General features: G+C 35.5%; 2 protein-coding genes across 5 annotated transcripts in view; both read right to left on the bottom strand.

Annotated features, from left to right (window-relative positions):
* Positions 1 to 479: 479 nt before the first annotated feature.
* On the bottom strand, positions 480 to 8346 carry nipsnap2 (nipsnap homolog 2). The gene is made up of 10 exons (XM_007553852.2): positions 8102 to 8346; positions 6857 to 6966; positions 6709 to 6754; positions 6538 to 6632; positions 4707 to 4777; positions 3408 to 3548; positions 3278 to 3309; positions 2629 to 2723; positions 2368 to 2451; positions 480 to 1448 (listed from the first exon to the last, which is right to left on the bottom strand). The coding sequence occupies exons 1-10, from the start codon at positions 8191 to 8193 to the stop codon at positions 1384 to 1386; spliced, it is 831 nt and encodes a 276-aa protein (XP_007553914.1). The 5' UTR covers positions 8194 to 8346; the 3' UTR covers positions 480 to 1383.
* Positions 8347 to 8895: 549 nt separating this feature from the next.
* The window catches only part of mrps17 (mitochondrial ribosomal protein S17), a 28610-nt gene continuing 20612 nt past the window's right edge, over positions 8896 to 16893 (bottom strand). Inside the window, exons 1-3 of one of the 4 annotated variants that reach the window (XM_007553835.2) lie at positions 10747 to 10854; positions 10313 to 10449; positions 8896 to 9841 (exon numbers count right to left, since the gene is read on the bottom strand). In XM_007553835.2, coding sequence (XP_007553897.1) covers positions 9524 to 9841; positions 10313 to 10435 — 441 coding nt within the window. In that variant the 5' untranslated portion in view covers positions 10436 to 10449; positions 10747 to 10854 and the 3' untranslated portion in view covers positions 8896 to 9523. Of the gene's footprint in view, positions 9842 to 10312; positions 10456 to 10570; positions 10694 to 10746; positions 10855 to 16893 lie in introns of those variants that run through there. The other 3 variants (XM_007553842.2, XM_016672572.1, XM_016672568.1) reach the window with 3 other exon arrangements.

Genomic DNA, 16893 nt, shown 5'->3' with positions numbered 1-16893 from the left:
TCGTATGGAAAAGTATTTATAGCGATTCGTGAGAAATTATTTATACCCTTTCAACTTTGATATTTATGCCAAAATCCTGAAACTATTTTTGCTTCTTTTTTTTTTGTATATTTATGTTATAGCTCAACAAAGGCTACTTCTTTGTTGTACAAAAAAGTAGCTTTTACATTTTATTATAGTGGAAAGAAAGGTTATTTTAATCAAATTTAATTTAATTTGATCAAAATTCAATTCATTGTGTGCATTGTAAATGGAAGTTTAGCTTAGTTAACTGAATCCTAATTTCCAATTTCACTATATATTGAGATTTCCAACCTCCTTTAAACTCGCCTCAAGTTACACCCAAGGAGCCTGCTGATTGGTTAAACAATGGCACATCTGACCTTTAGGAGCAATCAGCATCAAGAACATTAAAAAATATGTATTATGTCAGATTTTATGTACTATTGTGTTTAAAAAATAAACAAGAGCAAAAAAGGTCTTCTATTTATCAGAAATTTAATTCAATATGTACAACTAATCTTCTTAAATCACTGCATTTTATATTTTCCACTCTGAGGCTCCACAGTGATTTTAAAGACCAAAGTTGTTTACAGACACAGCTTATTTAATAAACCCCAACCAACAACATGGTGGCATTGCTTAAAAATTAATCTCAGTTAGAGCACACAGTCACCCTGATGATATTAATCTGTTGTATTGGTTTAAACCCAAACCAGTCAGTGTACAGTAGCTTCTTCTGCAAAAAGTCATTGGCTCTGCTTAACTAGAAAACATTTAAATAACCATTCATGTAGCCAGGAGAGTCGATGCTGAAGAACCTGGAAGTGCGATCAGTTCGGCAAAGGAGGAAAGAAAAGTTGTTTTTGGCGACATTGTGAACAATCTTCATATATTTTTAGCATCATGAATACTTTAATAATTCTGACCCAAATCTTTTCACAATCTGTCAGAGGCTTTGTAAACATAAGACTTTTGCTAAGAAAAGGGAGGATCATCTGAAGAACCCTATTTCTCTTAATGAAATGACTACCACATGTAAAATTTAAGGCTTAATAATTTTGAGTTGTCCCTAAAGCTAACCAATCCTTTTATCGTTTAATTTTCATCTTGTATTTCATGATAAACTCCAGATCTGTAACACTCTAACAACCCAATAATTACAGTATCTAGTAACGTTCTGGAGATAATCGTTTTGACCCAACATTCTTAAAACCAACAACAAAAAAAGAAAAAGTAGAGAAATTTAAGAAACAGAAAAACAAAACAAAACTAGGAAAATCATAACTAGGTTGTGTTGAATTTCCTGGCAGTGTACATTCTGGTGGTTGGTTGCACTTCATGGGTCTGAGTGGATGTAGTGCTGACGGCTTCAGTCTACGGTTACTTCAGGGGCGAAGTCTTCATGGGAATCATTATTCTGGACTCCATGTGCTGAATAAGAGGGACTGTAAGGAGAAAAAAAGATTTAGATTTCATTTGGCTAATAAATCAATAACCTATCCATTCTTGATCAACAATATACAGATGTATCAGTCTTTCTCAAACTGTGGTCCGTGGGCGCCCTCTAGCGGTCCGCGAGGTACTGCATGCAGTAACGAAACGTTTATTTTCCGTTACGTTAGCTCAAAGTGCGACGCTACAGTTAGCTAACCAAAGCATTGTGTTTATAAAGTAATAATGGATACTTGGCTTAAAACCGGCCACTAAAAAGAAACCCCCTAAAAACAGCGGTGGAAAATTTATCAGGGTGAGTTGCAGCTGAACTTTTTTATTTATTTATTTTTTTTACATTTTTACGATACATCATAGCATGCCACCTGCATACAGATCTCAGTCTCTGGCTGTTCTGAATGCGATATGGCGGTGGCTAACTACATCTTAACACCTAAAATAAAACGATGTTGGGCTATCTATTGGCTGAAAGAAAATGTTTGTTTTTGCCAACCCAACTCAAGTCAAATTTTTCTTTTATTACAAACAGACCTAAAATGTTATTAGTAAAGTAAATTTTTTGATTTCCACGTGTTTTCTATCATTTTTTTATAATCCACACTTTCAGAATCTGTAAATAACTCAAAACGCCCCGGAGTTGACATGTTCATGGTTCTCTTGTGGCCAGTTACTTTTACAAAAAATGCCGTCTATTACGATGTTTTGTTCCGGTGGCAATTTTAAGTTAGGTGGTCTGTGAGTGTTTGTTAAAAAGGGGTAAGTGGTCCTCTGTCTGAAAAACTGATCTATAAGGTTGCGGGCTTTGTTCAATCTGTCTTAAAAGACATATAATTACAGAAAATAATGTACTTTTAATTTAATCACAACATTAACAATACTTAGAATAATGTTTGGACACCAATTCAAGCTTACCTGTGTAATAAACAACTTCATCCCAACCATCCCGGTGCCAAGCTGCATTTCTAATTGCATCTCTGCTCTGAAGATCTTTGTAAGCTAGTCGATAAAAAACAAAACAAAAACTATTTATTCACTCTGAGAAAACATTCATTAAGTTTAAAACTGAAGTTCTCAATTATATAACACAATTGTGTTTATTCCTTGAAATCACAGGTTCTTGGTGAAAAGAAACAGATTTTAACCATATTTATAATAGCAAGAAACTCTTCTCACCCCATAAGTGATGAACTTGGTAAAGACTTCCGATCTGTGAGAAAAAGCCTCCCACGGCCTCCTGGTTCTGCTGGCGAATCTCAATCGCCCGAGCCCTGCACAGCATCAAAAAACGTAAACACAGCGCCGTGCAACTCAGTACTGTCAACTAAATATTTGCAGTTTGAGGATTAAGTCATTTCCAGTATTCTTCCTTGATTTTCACTGAAAAACAAATGCCTCAATGATTAAATTATAATCATTCATTAAAAAAGGAAATATTTATTCTATCTAATGTAGAGATGCACTGATTTGAAAATTTGGGCTGATATCAATATCCAATGTTAATATTTCTGATATATAATTGATATTTACCGATATCAATCATATGTTGATATCGGTAATATCGGTATTTCAATACCTTTGGTTATTAATAGGACTGATATCAATGTTAAAAATTACCGTCGGCCGATACCGATGTTGGTGCCGATATATTGTGCATCCCTAATCAAATGTTTAGCAAATAATCAAAATAACTCAAAAATTCTCAAAAAAAGGATCAAGTTAAAACAATATTTAAAATGAATACTTGTCTCTCCTAATTTTCCTGATCTGTTGTGTCTGTTACTTATTATTTGTGCAGTAAAAATGAACATAAAGGTTTTCTTACCAATAATTTCCCCACTCAATCATTGTCCCTGGCTGGAATTACAGCATGAAAATGGACAGCATTTATTTAGACATTCACTCTGGTTGAAATCAATCTTTAAAGCTGAACGAAGGTGAAGACAGATTCTTACTCTGAGCTGGTATGACCGGAGTTCATAGATGTTTGGTCCTGGACGAGGGACAGGTTCGTTCCAGAAGCTGAACTCCAGCAGCAGCTGATTCCTACGAGACAGCAGCATCTTTCCTCTCTCATCCCTGTAGTTCATAAACCCCTACAGCCAAAATAAAGACAAAACTGTCACTCAGTAAACCCCCAGCTGAGCATCTGAAATGATCAAAACAAAGTCCACTAAACTGACTTCTGACTGCTTAAGAGGATGGAGATTTTCAGCCCGACCCAGGTTACATTCATTATTTAAAATCATAAATAATCTATTTTAGAAAATGTGTGGATAATTTATTTAAAATCAGTTCAGAAAAAAAAATTCTAATGTTTTAAGTAAACAAAAAAAAAAACAGCAACAGTAATTATATTACAATACAACAAAAATCACTAATAAATTATATTCCTAAATGTTCCTATTGGTGGTGCACTGATTGCAGTTTTTTGGTCGATTACCGATCTTTAAAAAGCTTCGTGGGTCAAATCCGATTTTGGCTGACCTTTGGTTGAAATGTTGATTACTCTCAAAATTTCAGAACTGTTGGCAGAAATTGAAATGTACTACATTTTTGTTTTTCTACAGTGGATCTAACACGCTGTAGTAGATTTTCCATGTTTGCTGTATTAAAAGAAAAGCATCTCGTTTTCAGTTCCTCTTGGGTTCAATTTAATAAACTTATTTTCAGTAATAAGTAGTGGTGCACCAATTGCAGTTTTCTGGCCGATCGCCGATTACCAATCTTTCAAAAGCCTGATCTGCTGATTCCGATTTTGGCCGATTCTGGTTCTTTTGTTCTGAAATGTCACTAAATATAGCAAGAAAGTTGCGAAGTTGGCAACAGTAAGATAATTATTGTTAATTACAAATGTGCCGACGTGACCTGTAAAGTCAAACCTTTAACACAGCAGAGCAGGAGAGGACAGTGGTTCATTTTTAGACCTGATCACCAATCTCCCAAAATGAAGGACATCATGGCCGACTTTATTGGTGCACCCCTAGTACTTATATTAAAGGTCTTCATACTTTCATACCTGTTTCTATTTTTGGAGAGTAACCAAAAGCAACATGAATAACACAGAAACTGACTTTATGTTATACTTACCAAACATTCAGCATACGGCTGATTCTCTAACTCTGTAAATATCCTTTTTATTTAGCTAAACAGGAAACAGTGGGAGACCCACAGAGACACTAAGACCTGGTCTGTGGCTGTTTTTATGGCCTTCAGGTCAGCAGCGTACAGAGAGCTGAACTAATCCCTGTTACCTTATTCTGCCTGAGTTTGTTCATGACTTCGGTGAGAGCCGGGTATCCTCCCCGATATCTCCAAAGGTGAACTAGAATAGAAGGAGCAGAAGAGCCAGAAATAATGCAGCTCTGGAAAATGTTTTCCTCCGGGCCAAACTGCAGTCAGTTCTAGTTGCACCTCATTAACACAGATCCTTAAAAATAAAGCTGTAAAATCAACAGCTTCAGATTTAAAACAACCACAATGCAGATAAATACTAAGCATAAAAAACCCAAAGGTCGTTGCTATTCCTCTTTATTTTTCCCCATTAAGGGACTTTAATGTTCACATGTGGTTCATGTTTAACTTCTGCATCCTTTACACTTCTGTTCACATCACAGAGTCGGACTAAAGTTCAGGAGGAATAAAATATAATCACAGGACAAAATGGACAAGAGCCAGGAAAACAGCAGGACAGACATACCTGTTTGTTGACTAAAATATGAGCTGTGACTCTGCTGGTTTGTGTCGGAGGAGAGAAACTCCGCAACTATCAAAAGTATTTTCAACTTATTCTGTTTGTCACATTACAAACGACATTTTCACTCCTTTTCCCCTGAGTGTTCGACGTGTCCAAAGCTGGAGTTGGAAAATCTGAACTATCGCGGAACATCAACCAGCACGTAGTGGCACATTTTCAATCATAATCTCAGAAAAACTAAAATAATGGAGGATAAACTAATTGTCGCTGTTTGTTCTCGTCCTATAATCTACGATCAATCAAGTTACGACTACAGAGACAGGAATAGAAAGGACCTCGTTTGGAAAAGGATCAGCGAGAAAGTTGGAATGTCGAGTAAATTATACCTTTTACTATTTGAAAATATTTCCCCAGATTTGAGCTATACAAATCTGTCCAGCAAAAACGCTGAGTCACGTTAAATAAACGTATTTATTTAGACCAAACATGAAGGAGACGGTGGAAGAGTTTGAAGGACACGCATGCCAAGGAGTTTCCTCTTATCGCTGCCTACAGAGATTTTGATGCGTCTGACTGCAAAGTGAAAACACGTCCAACTTGAAGCGTTTTTGACGTGTGAAACACATTCAGTGTGAACACAACATTTCACTCCATTTTTCTTTGCTTGTCATTTAAAATCCTCCCAAAATACTTAAAGTTTGTGGTAGTAATGTGACAAAAATATGTAAATATTCAAGGGATTTGAATGCTATTGCGAGGCACTTTGATTCAACACCTGAAAACTATAAAAATAAAAATATATATTTTTAGACCTTCAGAATGCATTTAGTTTTTAAATAACATAAGATACGCTAAATTTGCCTGATTCTTGTGCTAGAAAAAACATTATTCAAAAAACATTTACTCCAGTAGACATACTTGTTTTTGTTATTTTTACATATAAGCAACAAACTGAGGATTTGTGATGACAATCCCTCACGTCTCCTGTACATTTTTTATCTTGTTGGCTGAATTGTTGATAATCATAACCAAACTATTAACTGAAATGTAAACACTGGCTCATAATTCAATGTTTTATCAACGGCTTGTTATGAAAGCAATCGATGTACAAAACTCAAATTTACAAAAATGTCACATGATTTCAACAAGGCTGATGTATTATGCAGCTAACTCAGCTTTTCAAGACCTCAAATGTTTAATAATACCCAGACAACTTAAAAGTTAAACATTAATTTTTGTAAGAAATTAGTGTAGATTCATTACTAATCAACTTTACCTTTATTGTTTTACTTTCACAGGGCTTTCTAATTGAAAAACAGTTAATCTAGACAGCTGAGTAAATGAAAGTAGAGGGCTGATTAACTGTGTGAGATGCTGCATCCTCTTACCTGCCTGATCCTGCTCTCCGTACCAGGTGTTCCAGGTGCCCACCAGCTCACAGGGGTATTCAGGGTCAGCATGGATGGAGGGTAATACTTCTTCACTGGGGACAAAAACACAGATATGTGCAGGAATGTACTAAACCTGAGATTAAAAGAGAGAGATTAAATTTTTCTTACCAAAGTTCATTGTAAGCATCAAGGCACTCTGGTTTAACGTTATGAACTTTTGAGGGGGAAAAAAAATAAATAAATTGATAAGTGGACAAATAGTGAAAATGACAACATGAAAACTTTACATTTCATGAAATAATGCCATAGTATGTACATTGTATTTTGTAGAGATTGTTGTCTTCTTTCTTGGATAGTAGATGAGAGTGGGCATCTTTTCTGGGGTCAACTTTTCTCACAAAAAGAGATTTAAGTCCTGAGAAACCCCTGCACAGAAAAATAAATAAATAAAATTAAGCATTTTTCTGCTGCACAGTATTAAAAAATCAGCTTAACAACCAAACAGCTCTAAGACCCTTGAAAGTCATAAATAGACTTGCTGTTTTTATCCTCTAATACTTCAACCTAAGCATCCAACTAATTTTAATAATATAGATTAAGAGTATTTCAATCTTTCATTGAGTTCAGATTATATTCTGTGCATGTTTCACTATTATAAGCTAAGAATTGATGAAATGCAACGCCTTAAAAAGTATTTACATCCTTTGGACTTTTTTTTTAACGTTAAACATGTAACAATCACAAATGTTAATAGTTTTTGTTTAATTTTAAATGTCAGATAAAACCATTATCTTAAGGAAAAGAATGCAAAGTTTTATTAGCTGATTATGGCTTCAGGATTACAGCTCAACATGATCTGACATGTCAATATTTAAAACTAAATAAAGTGACATGACAAGCTGGCAACGTGAAAAAAAATAAATACTAATTTGTATGCATATTTTAAATCCAACCGCTCACAGTGTACAACTTTATTCCTGCAGCAACTGTTAGTCAATGCAATGAGTTTTATTAGAAAACTAATGTATGTGGATTTTAAGTCCTAAATTAAATACAAATATCACCAACAACCACCTTTGTACTGATATCCTTTGATAATGTTATTTCTTCAAAGACCATCAACATTTAAATTATTGTAAATATTCATGAACAAATCAACCAGAAATAAATTTTTAAAGAGAGGAAAGCATTGTAAAGCTGTGCACTCTCACTGTTTTGACCTTGAAGTTAAATCACTTTGGGAGTGACAGCCTCACTTCTAACTTTCTTTTGTGTTATCAACTAGAAAATACAGCTCCATCTTCGGAGACGTAATTACAAACGGCACCATGTTCCGAACTTTTCACTTTTCATCGGGGTCATAATTAGCAGAAAGTTAGCAAGTTTAGCGCTAAAGCTAAGCGGCTAATGCTAGCTACGTTGCGTTGGCACCAACGTCCCTACGTTAGCTTAGCCACCTAGCATCCCAGAGTTTGTCATTAGTGTAAACTTTTCCTGAAACCAAGCTAACTTTTTGAAGAAACCTCTCTGAATCAGCAGGTAGCATCTGCCCAACTCTGACCTGGCGGTGATGGCTGCCGGGACGTTCGCTTGAAGTCCGGCTCTCCTCCAGTGAAGGCCGGTGGCCACTCTTTGAAGGACTCTGCTCGCCATATTTCCCTGAAGGCAGTTAGAGTCGGAGGCTGCAGTCCGGGCTGTTTACTGGGCAGCTGACTGGGCGACGTAACGCTTGAGAACAACGTGGAGGATGATAAACGAGATTTACAAACACAAACACAGGAATCACATGTTTACAGCTGCTAAACAGCGCAATCATTCTGTTCATGGATGACAAAGTGCAAGTTTTATCTCCTCATATCGCTTTTCTATCGACTTATGCTTTGATCTATTTTTTATTTTTGTTTAATTTCCAAAACATTCACCTGGAAATCTTACGTATAAAAACACTGCAAAAACTTGCCAAGTAATTTTTGTCTAGATTCTAGAGCAAATATCTTATTTTGTCTTATTTCAAGTGCACTGACTTATAAGTAACTTTTCAGCAAGAAATATGAGCTTGTTTTAAGTAAATAATTCCCTAATATTAATGGAAAAAGAACTAGTTCAATTGGCAGATTATTTCACTATTACCGGGGAAAAATGTCTTGTTATAAATTTATCTGCAAATGAAACATATACTTTTTCATCAATATTAATAATTGACTCAAAACAAGGTCCTATTTATTGCTCAAAAGTTACCTGTAAATTATTTTTGTCTTATTTTAAGTCTTACTAAGATAATTGCATGAGAACCTACACAAAAATACTTGATAGAATTTTGTGTTTTTGCAGTGCAATAATATATGCATTCACATTATTGTGCATATTTTATATGAATCAGCCACACTAAAGTTTTCAGCACAAATTGACATTACAAAAATGTGAAAGGTCTTGAGATCCTCTTGAGAAGTTATTAATACCAAAACTAAACATTAAAAAGCACATTCATTTTATAGTGTAAAAGATAAAAAAAAAAAAAGAGGGATTTCAATAGATAAAAACCACATATTGGTCAATATATTTGCTGCTGATGCTAATTGTGTTGCCACAGTACAACAAAGAGTTACTGATATTTTAAGTTGAAAACTGGAAGTTTTGAGAACCAGTGCTTTAGAAAACATCAAAGATCTACAACCTTTTCAATCCAAAGAGGCATTTTTGCCTTTAGTTCAAATGTTGTTTTATTTAAAATCTTGGCACATTTAAGGCTTTTAAGTACTAAAATTTAGATTTTCAATCTCTCCCAGAAACCCAGAGGGCATCACAAAGCATGAATGTGTTCCCATTTTCATTTCATTGCAAAATAATCCAATTTATATTCTTGAAAGTAATATTAGAGTTATGCTTCTGTTGAACCCATAATGTTTACATACTTATATTTTTATTAATATTAACTCTTGAAACAAAAACATTACAGAGTGGCTTGGAAGAAAACAGTTTTCTATCATGAAGTAGGAGTTTGTACAGATGGAGAATCAGCTGCAGAAGAGGCAGCTGAGATGTTCAGCTCTTTGAGTTTATCCGACAGAGAAATATTCTCTTCTAGAACCAGGTCAGAGAGAGGCTCCACAAACTCTGTTCCTGCGACACTTTTTCCCGTCAGCGGATCCACCACCCGGCCCACTTTGTAAACAATCTCAGAAAGTTCATGCTTGACATGTTTGGATCTTGTCACAGACAGAGCCTTGATGAGGACGATATCTCCCACAGTGCACTGCTCCAAAGCATCATGGACAAAGTAGGTCTTCCTCTTGTTGTAGTACTATAAAGGAAGCACAAAAATTGCAACTAGTTAACTTTAAATGCATAAAGATACACACATATTCTGTTTAGAGAAATTTATGAAGTACTATATATTCAATATGTAGATTTTAGTTGCAAAGGAGTTCAATGAAATGACATTACTTTGCAATTAAAAACTTAAAAGAAAGTTATATTTAACCATCAACCACCAAAACTGAAATTGGCAGGTAAGATTGCAAAGAAAAACCTCATCAGTCCAGATGTAAATAAATACGTTTCTGGCCAATATAACTACAATACAGATTCATGTTCAGTTTACTTCCTCCGAACAGAAGTGAAATGCAATAGAGAACACATGTAATTGACAAATTATACATCCAACACTCAAGATCTAACACTATTTGTATGCTGATTTAATTAACATGTTTTAGATTTAAAGTTCTTGTTTCTCACACATGAATCATCCACAGACTATTAGCTGCAGATTCACCTTCAGCAGGTTGGGGTCTAGCACCAGTCGTGTCACTCTCACTTTAGCAGTTTTCTGCATCTTGGTCCCGATTACTTTACCGATGGCCCATGTGGCATGGACCATAATCTTTCTCCCCGACATTCTGATCAGCTTTCCTGACCCCGGAAAGAAAAACAAATGAAAATTGTATAAAATAAATAAGACATGAAGGGCGTGAAAACAGATTCAGAGACACTTTGAGTTTGTGAAGGAACCCCGTAAATATTAAATATTTACGGTCGTCCTACTGTACAGACTTACATAAATCTGTCACATAATCAACAATAACCTAAAAGAGAATCCGTCTTGGCTTAATATTAGTTTTAGCATCCCAGATACGTTCACTCTTCAAGAGTCAATGGAGGAAAAAAACATGACTTTGATATGACTAAAATGAACAAAAATGAACTCACTGAAACCAGATTAAAGTATGAAGTTGGAAAGGTCAAGAATCCCTCAGTTGCAGCGAGTCTCCATGCTTCTAATGTCGATTCACTTCTTTGTTTAATAAATGACGGTTTTGTGCACTACCGCCACCTGCTGGACAGGAGGGCGGCGTGCAGCAGTAAAACAGCCTATTGACGTTCTTCTGCAGTAAATTTAATCTGTATGAATCCTGAAGTACATCTTTTACGAAACAACTGTGTATATTTAAAACTTCGTGGCACTTTCCTGCTTTTAAAATATTAATATGGTAATGCAATAATTAATTATTAGTCTGTATTACTGGTTCTCCATGAGTTTCTTGAAATATCTACTTTGAATTTTTAAATAGTCTTGAATCAAAACAATTTTTATGTCAAAACTTTTACTTTTACTTCTCTAGATTCAAATTTGTCAGATATCTGAGTTACTGAATAAAGTGTTAAGTTTGGAAGAATACATATATATGTACAAGTCTCTTTTCTTTTTCCATGGAATTTAAATTAAATCTCATGCCTTCCCTTGTTAATTAGCAAATTAAAAAGGTTAATTAAACGACTTCTCACAAAACGCAAGTAACTAAAAAGTGCAATGTTAAAAATAACACAAAACATTTTTTCTTGCTTTCTTAACAGAAAATCTGCCGCCTTTCCACAAGATGGCAGCAGAGAAACATCTCTTCTATAAACCTGTTTCTATTTTTTTAAAGCCTTTTTATAGAAACAAATGTGATTTTTCTCAAAATTGCACATTTTTAATAGTTATCTACTGGTTACTGGTAACAATAAGTAACCTTAAAGACCAAACTGAAAAGGAGGAAATATACATACAGTCATTAAAATGTTTATTAGTTTTATGGATGCAGAAAAAACTTCTACTAAATGTAATCCTAAAGTCCCACAGAGCAAACCTGCTATTAAGGTGTCTAATAACAAAATGTGCCGACATTAAATTTAATGTTACCACATTAAATTTAAAGCAGTCAGGGAATTGCTGACTGCTTTAGTCCAGTTGTTGCTGATTTCCTCCATGCTTTTGAAAACAGGACAGGACTGTTTGACCCAACTTCACAGATGAGTGGCCTTCATTAATCTTGCTATGGTGAGCTAGCACAGTGTTTAATTCTGATAAATCTACTTCCTAATCCCTCACAAGTATGACGTATCCATCGTTAAATGAACCAAACAAGGATAAATCACAATGGAAGAAACATTTCAGCTCTGACGTTTCATTTCAGTGAAGTTGCTGTTGGGTTAAATGCCACCAAGCAAACATGTTCACAATTACAACACAGCCCTGGTCATGATTTAAGAAGCAAAACATTTGTCTTTTTCAGGGTTTTAATTTAATGAGGTGCACACTAACCTCAGTGACTCACCACTCAGTCCAGCTGGAGTAAAGCACAAAAGAGGTGAACAAAGTGGGAATTTGACCTGATTATGGTGCTAAATAAACAAACGTCAAAGATCACGGATTTCAGGCTGTGAAAACATGAAGTTTTTCCTGTAGTCGTAGATATGTCAGAGTGAACCAATGATTCATACGGCTTGGGATCCTTTTAGCTGCAGCATCAGTAAGGAATCCACTTACCTTCTGAAGGAAATCCTCCCCACAGCATGATGCTGCCACCACCATGGGGTGTATGTTTTGGCTAAAGCTGCATGTAACTTTCATAAAAAGACATTTTTTTACATATTTGTTGAGTCTGTCACCATTTTGTGACATGATGGTATGAATGAGAATCTGTGAAAAAGATCAGCTCTTCTGCCTCCTCCAAGTGCTAACTACAAAAAACCAATCAGAGTCAAGAGGCGGGTCTTAGCGCTGTCAATCACAACCCTCCTCTTCTCTTTGCTATCTGTTACGCAGCAGTTCACAAAGCCTGTTGTGAATGCTAGTCTAGTTAGCATGACCATTTATAACTGGTTGTTTCTCCACCATTAGTACATTGATCGGCATTGACTGTCAGCGCTAAGACCCGCCTCTTGGCTCTGATTGGTTCATTTCCTCAGACAGCAGTAGTAGCACAGAGGAAAGGTGGAGATTGATCTTTTCACAGGTTATTTCAAACTGTCACAACAGTTTTAACAAATATGTAAAAAACAAATTTTTAATAAAAATTACATACTGCAGCTTTAAGCTTACAGATTCTCCCACCTGATCTCCGTTGCTCCTCCAGTTACCATGGATCCATTGCTACATTTTACCGAGGCGTAGCAAAGGTGTGGCTGATTGGATTTTAGATTTTATTTGTAAAGAATTATTAATCAATTTATAATTGTTCTTTCACTTTACAATACAAAAAATACACTAAAGTTCATACGATGTAATGTTACAAAATGCATAAATGTAAAGCTCCGGTATGTTGTCAACCACCCTTGTATATGCGCCGCTCAGAACCTCTGCTATGCTGCAGTGTTTTCCTGATAACAGAGCCTGCTTTGAATGCTGGGTCAGTTACCATGGATGATGGTGAATAATCCTGGATAATTTCCTGGAACGGTGAGTTTCTTTCTCCACCATTAGCACATTGAGCAGCGCGTACACAAGGTTCTTTTTGACTGGGAGTGGTGCATTTCTGCAGATGGATACCCATTGTGAGTTTTATAAACTCAACATTATGAGTGACCTGGTATTTTTGTGAGGTTATGATTAGCGTAGTCATCAGCCCTCAGGAACCGATACAACTGAGAGCTGATATAAACGTCTGAAAGGCTGACGGACCAACGTAGGCGCTCTCACACCACGATGTTAACAGCCTTGTCCCCGAACAGGAACTGGCTGTGGCTCTGCACCAAGAACAAGCAGATCAGTCTGGTCTTAATCAGAACCAGGCTGTAGTAAAGCACAGGTCTCCCAGCTCTGTTTCCCATTTAAGGCAGTGCAGCTTTGGGTTACTTCTGCCAGAATTACAGCATTGCCCAACTTTAGTTTCCTTCATACAAGAACACTGAGACAATTCACGCAGCGCTTTCTGTGTGCAAACTGTTTTCAGCTTCTTCTGAAAAACAAGGAGAAGCTGAACTTATGCTGAGGTTTGTGTGCGACGATGCGATGCGTGACTAAGCCTGTTGCAAAGAACAAGCAATTAAGCAATTAATCGCATGATTAACTAAAATGAGTTTGCTGACTAATATTCTGTTTACGGACTCTTCATAGCACAATTTGGTGTGGTTCTTAATTCTGTTTTATTTGTTGTTTTGTTTTATTTTGGATAATTAACATAGCTTCCATTGTGTGGAGTGTTCTTTAGAACATATCGCATTTCACTGCAAAAACATCTTACCGAGTCCGTTTGTCTGGTTTTCAGTGCAAATATCTTAGTACACTTGAAATAAGACTTAGAAAAAACCTTTCAGCAGGATATTGGAGCTCGTTTTAAGTCAATAAATCCTTAATGTTGGTGAAAATGTGCTAGATTATCTCACTTATAAAACGGGAAAAACGTCTTGTTATAAGTGAATTTATCTGCCATTGTGACCAGTACTTTTACATAAATATTGATTTATTTACTTAAAACAAGCTTGTGTATCTTACTGAAACATTACTTGTGTGTTTAAGGGAACTAAGATATTTGCACTGAAAACTAGACGAAAAACAACTGGCAAGATTTTATATTTTTTATTAGTTGAAAATGGTCTCAAAACAACAATATTATCGTTTATCGCAATAATTTCTGGGACAATTTATCGTCCATAAAAATGTGTCATCGTGTTGAAAAATATCCTTTGTGCTTCTAAAGTCTCACGCCAAACTGCAGCATTATGGTATAATATTTACATCTTAATTTAAATGCATATGAGAGCAGACAGAGTTCGTTATCAGTTCTGAATTTAGTGAAACCGCTGCTGCTGTGAAGCAACGCAGAGGCGCACATGAATGTTTTCTGTGATAACACACTGACCTCCTAATCTGCAGGTTCTCTGTTTGCAGAATGACATGCAGGAATGATGTTGGCCTCCTTTCTCTAGTCTAACTTATTAGGCTTCAGATTTAATATATTTTGAAACAGATAAGATAATTTAGTTGGAGTGTTTGACTAAAGCCATGCTGGATTTAACCCATAAAGATAAATTTATGCGTCTCATGGAGGTTAAATATGACTTAATCAGTATTTATTTCAGATGTCGTAACTTAAATTGGGATTGTTTTACAGCTAGAAAATTGATTAAATAGTTAAATTCCTTTCATTGACAGACAATGGCGTATCGATTAGTGTTTATGTCCCTGCTGTTGATTGTAGTTTCATTTCAAATAACATTCCTGCTCATTTTTGCACAGTATTCTTTGTTGTAAACAGTTTCTTGCTGCTGTTGATACTCAAATACACTCAGTTGGACATTTATTTACACCTGAATATGCTACTTTCTTTTTAAAATGTTCAGTATTATTTCTCTGTGTTGTAAATGTATCCTTGTTTTGTTGTTTACCTGTATCTTGCTGCAGGTATACCTGAATTTCCCAGAGGTGGAACAATAAAGGATATTTCTCTTCTATTCGTCTAAATTTAAACAAAAGTAGGTTTTAATATTAATTTCTGAACTTCAAAGTCTTAAAATATTGTAAAAAATATATATAATCTAAACTTGTCAGAGTTTAATATCTAAGTCTGAATTTTTAGTTTTGTCTTCTTTCAAAGATATTTGCAGTTTTGTTGTTAAAATAGTTCCAGTTTCATCCAGAAAGCTGGTGATGAAAAGGCAAACGGTGGCTTTTCGTCTTTCTCTCTATCCGTTTGATCTCTTTATTCCTTTGTTTTACTCACGGTTGTCACATTTAAATCCTTGGCTTAATACCTGCAGCTGGAGATTTGCGGTGAAGATGTTTAGCAGTGCTTCCTGACAGGTTAACTTGCCTTTCGGTGGAGATCTCAAAGAGTAATGAGTTTTCCAGGCTTGTGGGTCTGGTTTGATCCCTCTTTTTTAGTAAAATCGTTCAGCTTTTAGCTGAATTCAACAAACCACATGAGATCGGTGTCACTGCGAGCAGCTTTACTGGGTTTTTTAATCTCTTTTGTTGAAATATTTGACTTTTTAACTGATAAATTATGATGGGAGGAGTGTTATTACAGACTTCACATTCTTCATATCAAATCAGCTTTTATTCTTCCTAAATGTAGCAAGTGTTTTGAAAGAAAGTGACTCAGATTCTGTTCTAGACAAATTTATTAAATGAAGTTGATAAGAAACTGAAACTAGACATTTTTATTTTAAAACAGTAAACGCACAAAATCTACTACGGCGAATCACTGCCATTGTTTAAAAAAGGAAAAAAAAGTTAATTTCTGTCTAAAAACTCAGAAATTTTGAGAGTAACAAGGACATTTACTAAAAATATATATTTTTAGATTAATATCAGAAAAAAACATGGAAATTTCTGAATATCAAATGTCAAAAAGTTTCTAGAAAATATTCAAGTTTTATATATATATATATATATATATATATATATATATATATATAAAACTGGGATTAATCACAAAACTTCAGAGTCTTTCGCAAAGATTTACTCTTTTTTCCATCTACAATGGTCCTAATAAACAGTCATAAAAATCCCTTTCAAGTTTTGGATCAACAATAATTTGTTTGATTGAATTTTTCATTGGGATTTTTTGGCCTGTTGCTACTTTTGAGTTTACAATTTTGGCCCACATGGCGAAAAGTTTGGACTCCCCTGGTTTAAACCTTCCACATCCCTTAAAACAACAGGCGTTCAGCTACAAGTACAGACTCATAGATGCAGCAGGTTTCATACATTTTAGGGGAAAAACTTTGAAAAAACCTGAAACACGGCGGAAGAAGGCAGCTGATTATGTTGTCAGGGTTATGCACTTTCCAACTTTAACGTTTAAACAACGAAGCAGGTCATAGGTAAAAACCTGGACTCACTTTGCTTAATGCGCTGCAAATTAAATGTCTGCAGTCGAGGGAAGATTCAGAGCTATTCCCTTGTCCATGACATCATCTCATCCCATCTTATGGCGACCCCTGACCCTGTAGCGCTGACAGCAGATGGTCAAACTATTGGCCGTCTGCAGCGGCCTTTGAAACGGGACTCTGCGGTTTGACGCTGGTGATATCTTTGTCAGTAACTTTGGATTAGCGCAGGCATAAGATGTGTTTCACCTGTGCAGAGGG

This window comes from Poecilia formosa, unplaced genomic scaffold (genome assembly GCF_000485575.1).
Source record: "Poecilia formosa unplaced genomic scaffold, Poecilia_formosa-5.1.2 Scaffold3, whole genome shotgun sequence".
Lineage (NCBI taxonomy): Eukaryota > Metazoa > Chordata > Actinopteri > Cyprinodontiformes > Poeciliidae > Poecilia > Poecilia formosa.
The sequence above is the reverse complement of the archived record's forward strand: the minus strand, read 5'-3'. Positions and strand labels throughout refer to the sequence as shown.

Excerpts from the sequence above, each read along its gene's own strand:
- nipsnap2 (XM_007553852.2), bottom strand. The coding sequence starts at position 8,193 with ATGGCGAGCAGAGTCCTTCAAAGAGTGGCCACCGGCCTTCACTGGAGG. Across the intron at positions 6,633-6,708 it reads GATGCTTACAATGAACTTTG|TGAAGAAGTATTACCCTCCA; the intron begins GTAAGAAAAATT and ends TTTTGTCCCCAG. Across the intron at positions 3,310-3,407 it reads TCCGGTCATACCAGCTCAGA|CCAGGGACAATGATTGAGTG; the intron begins GTAAGAATCTGT and ends CTGTAATTCCAG.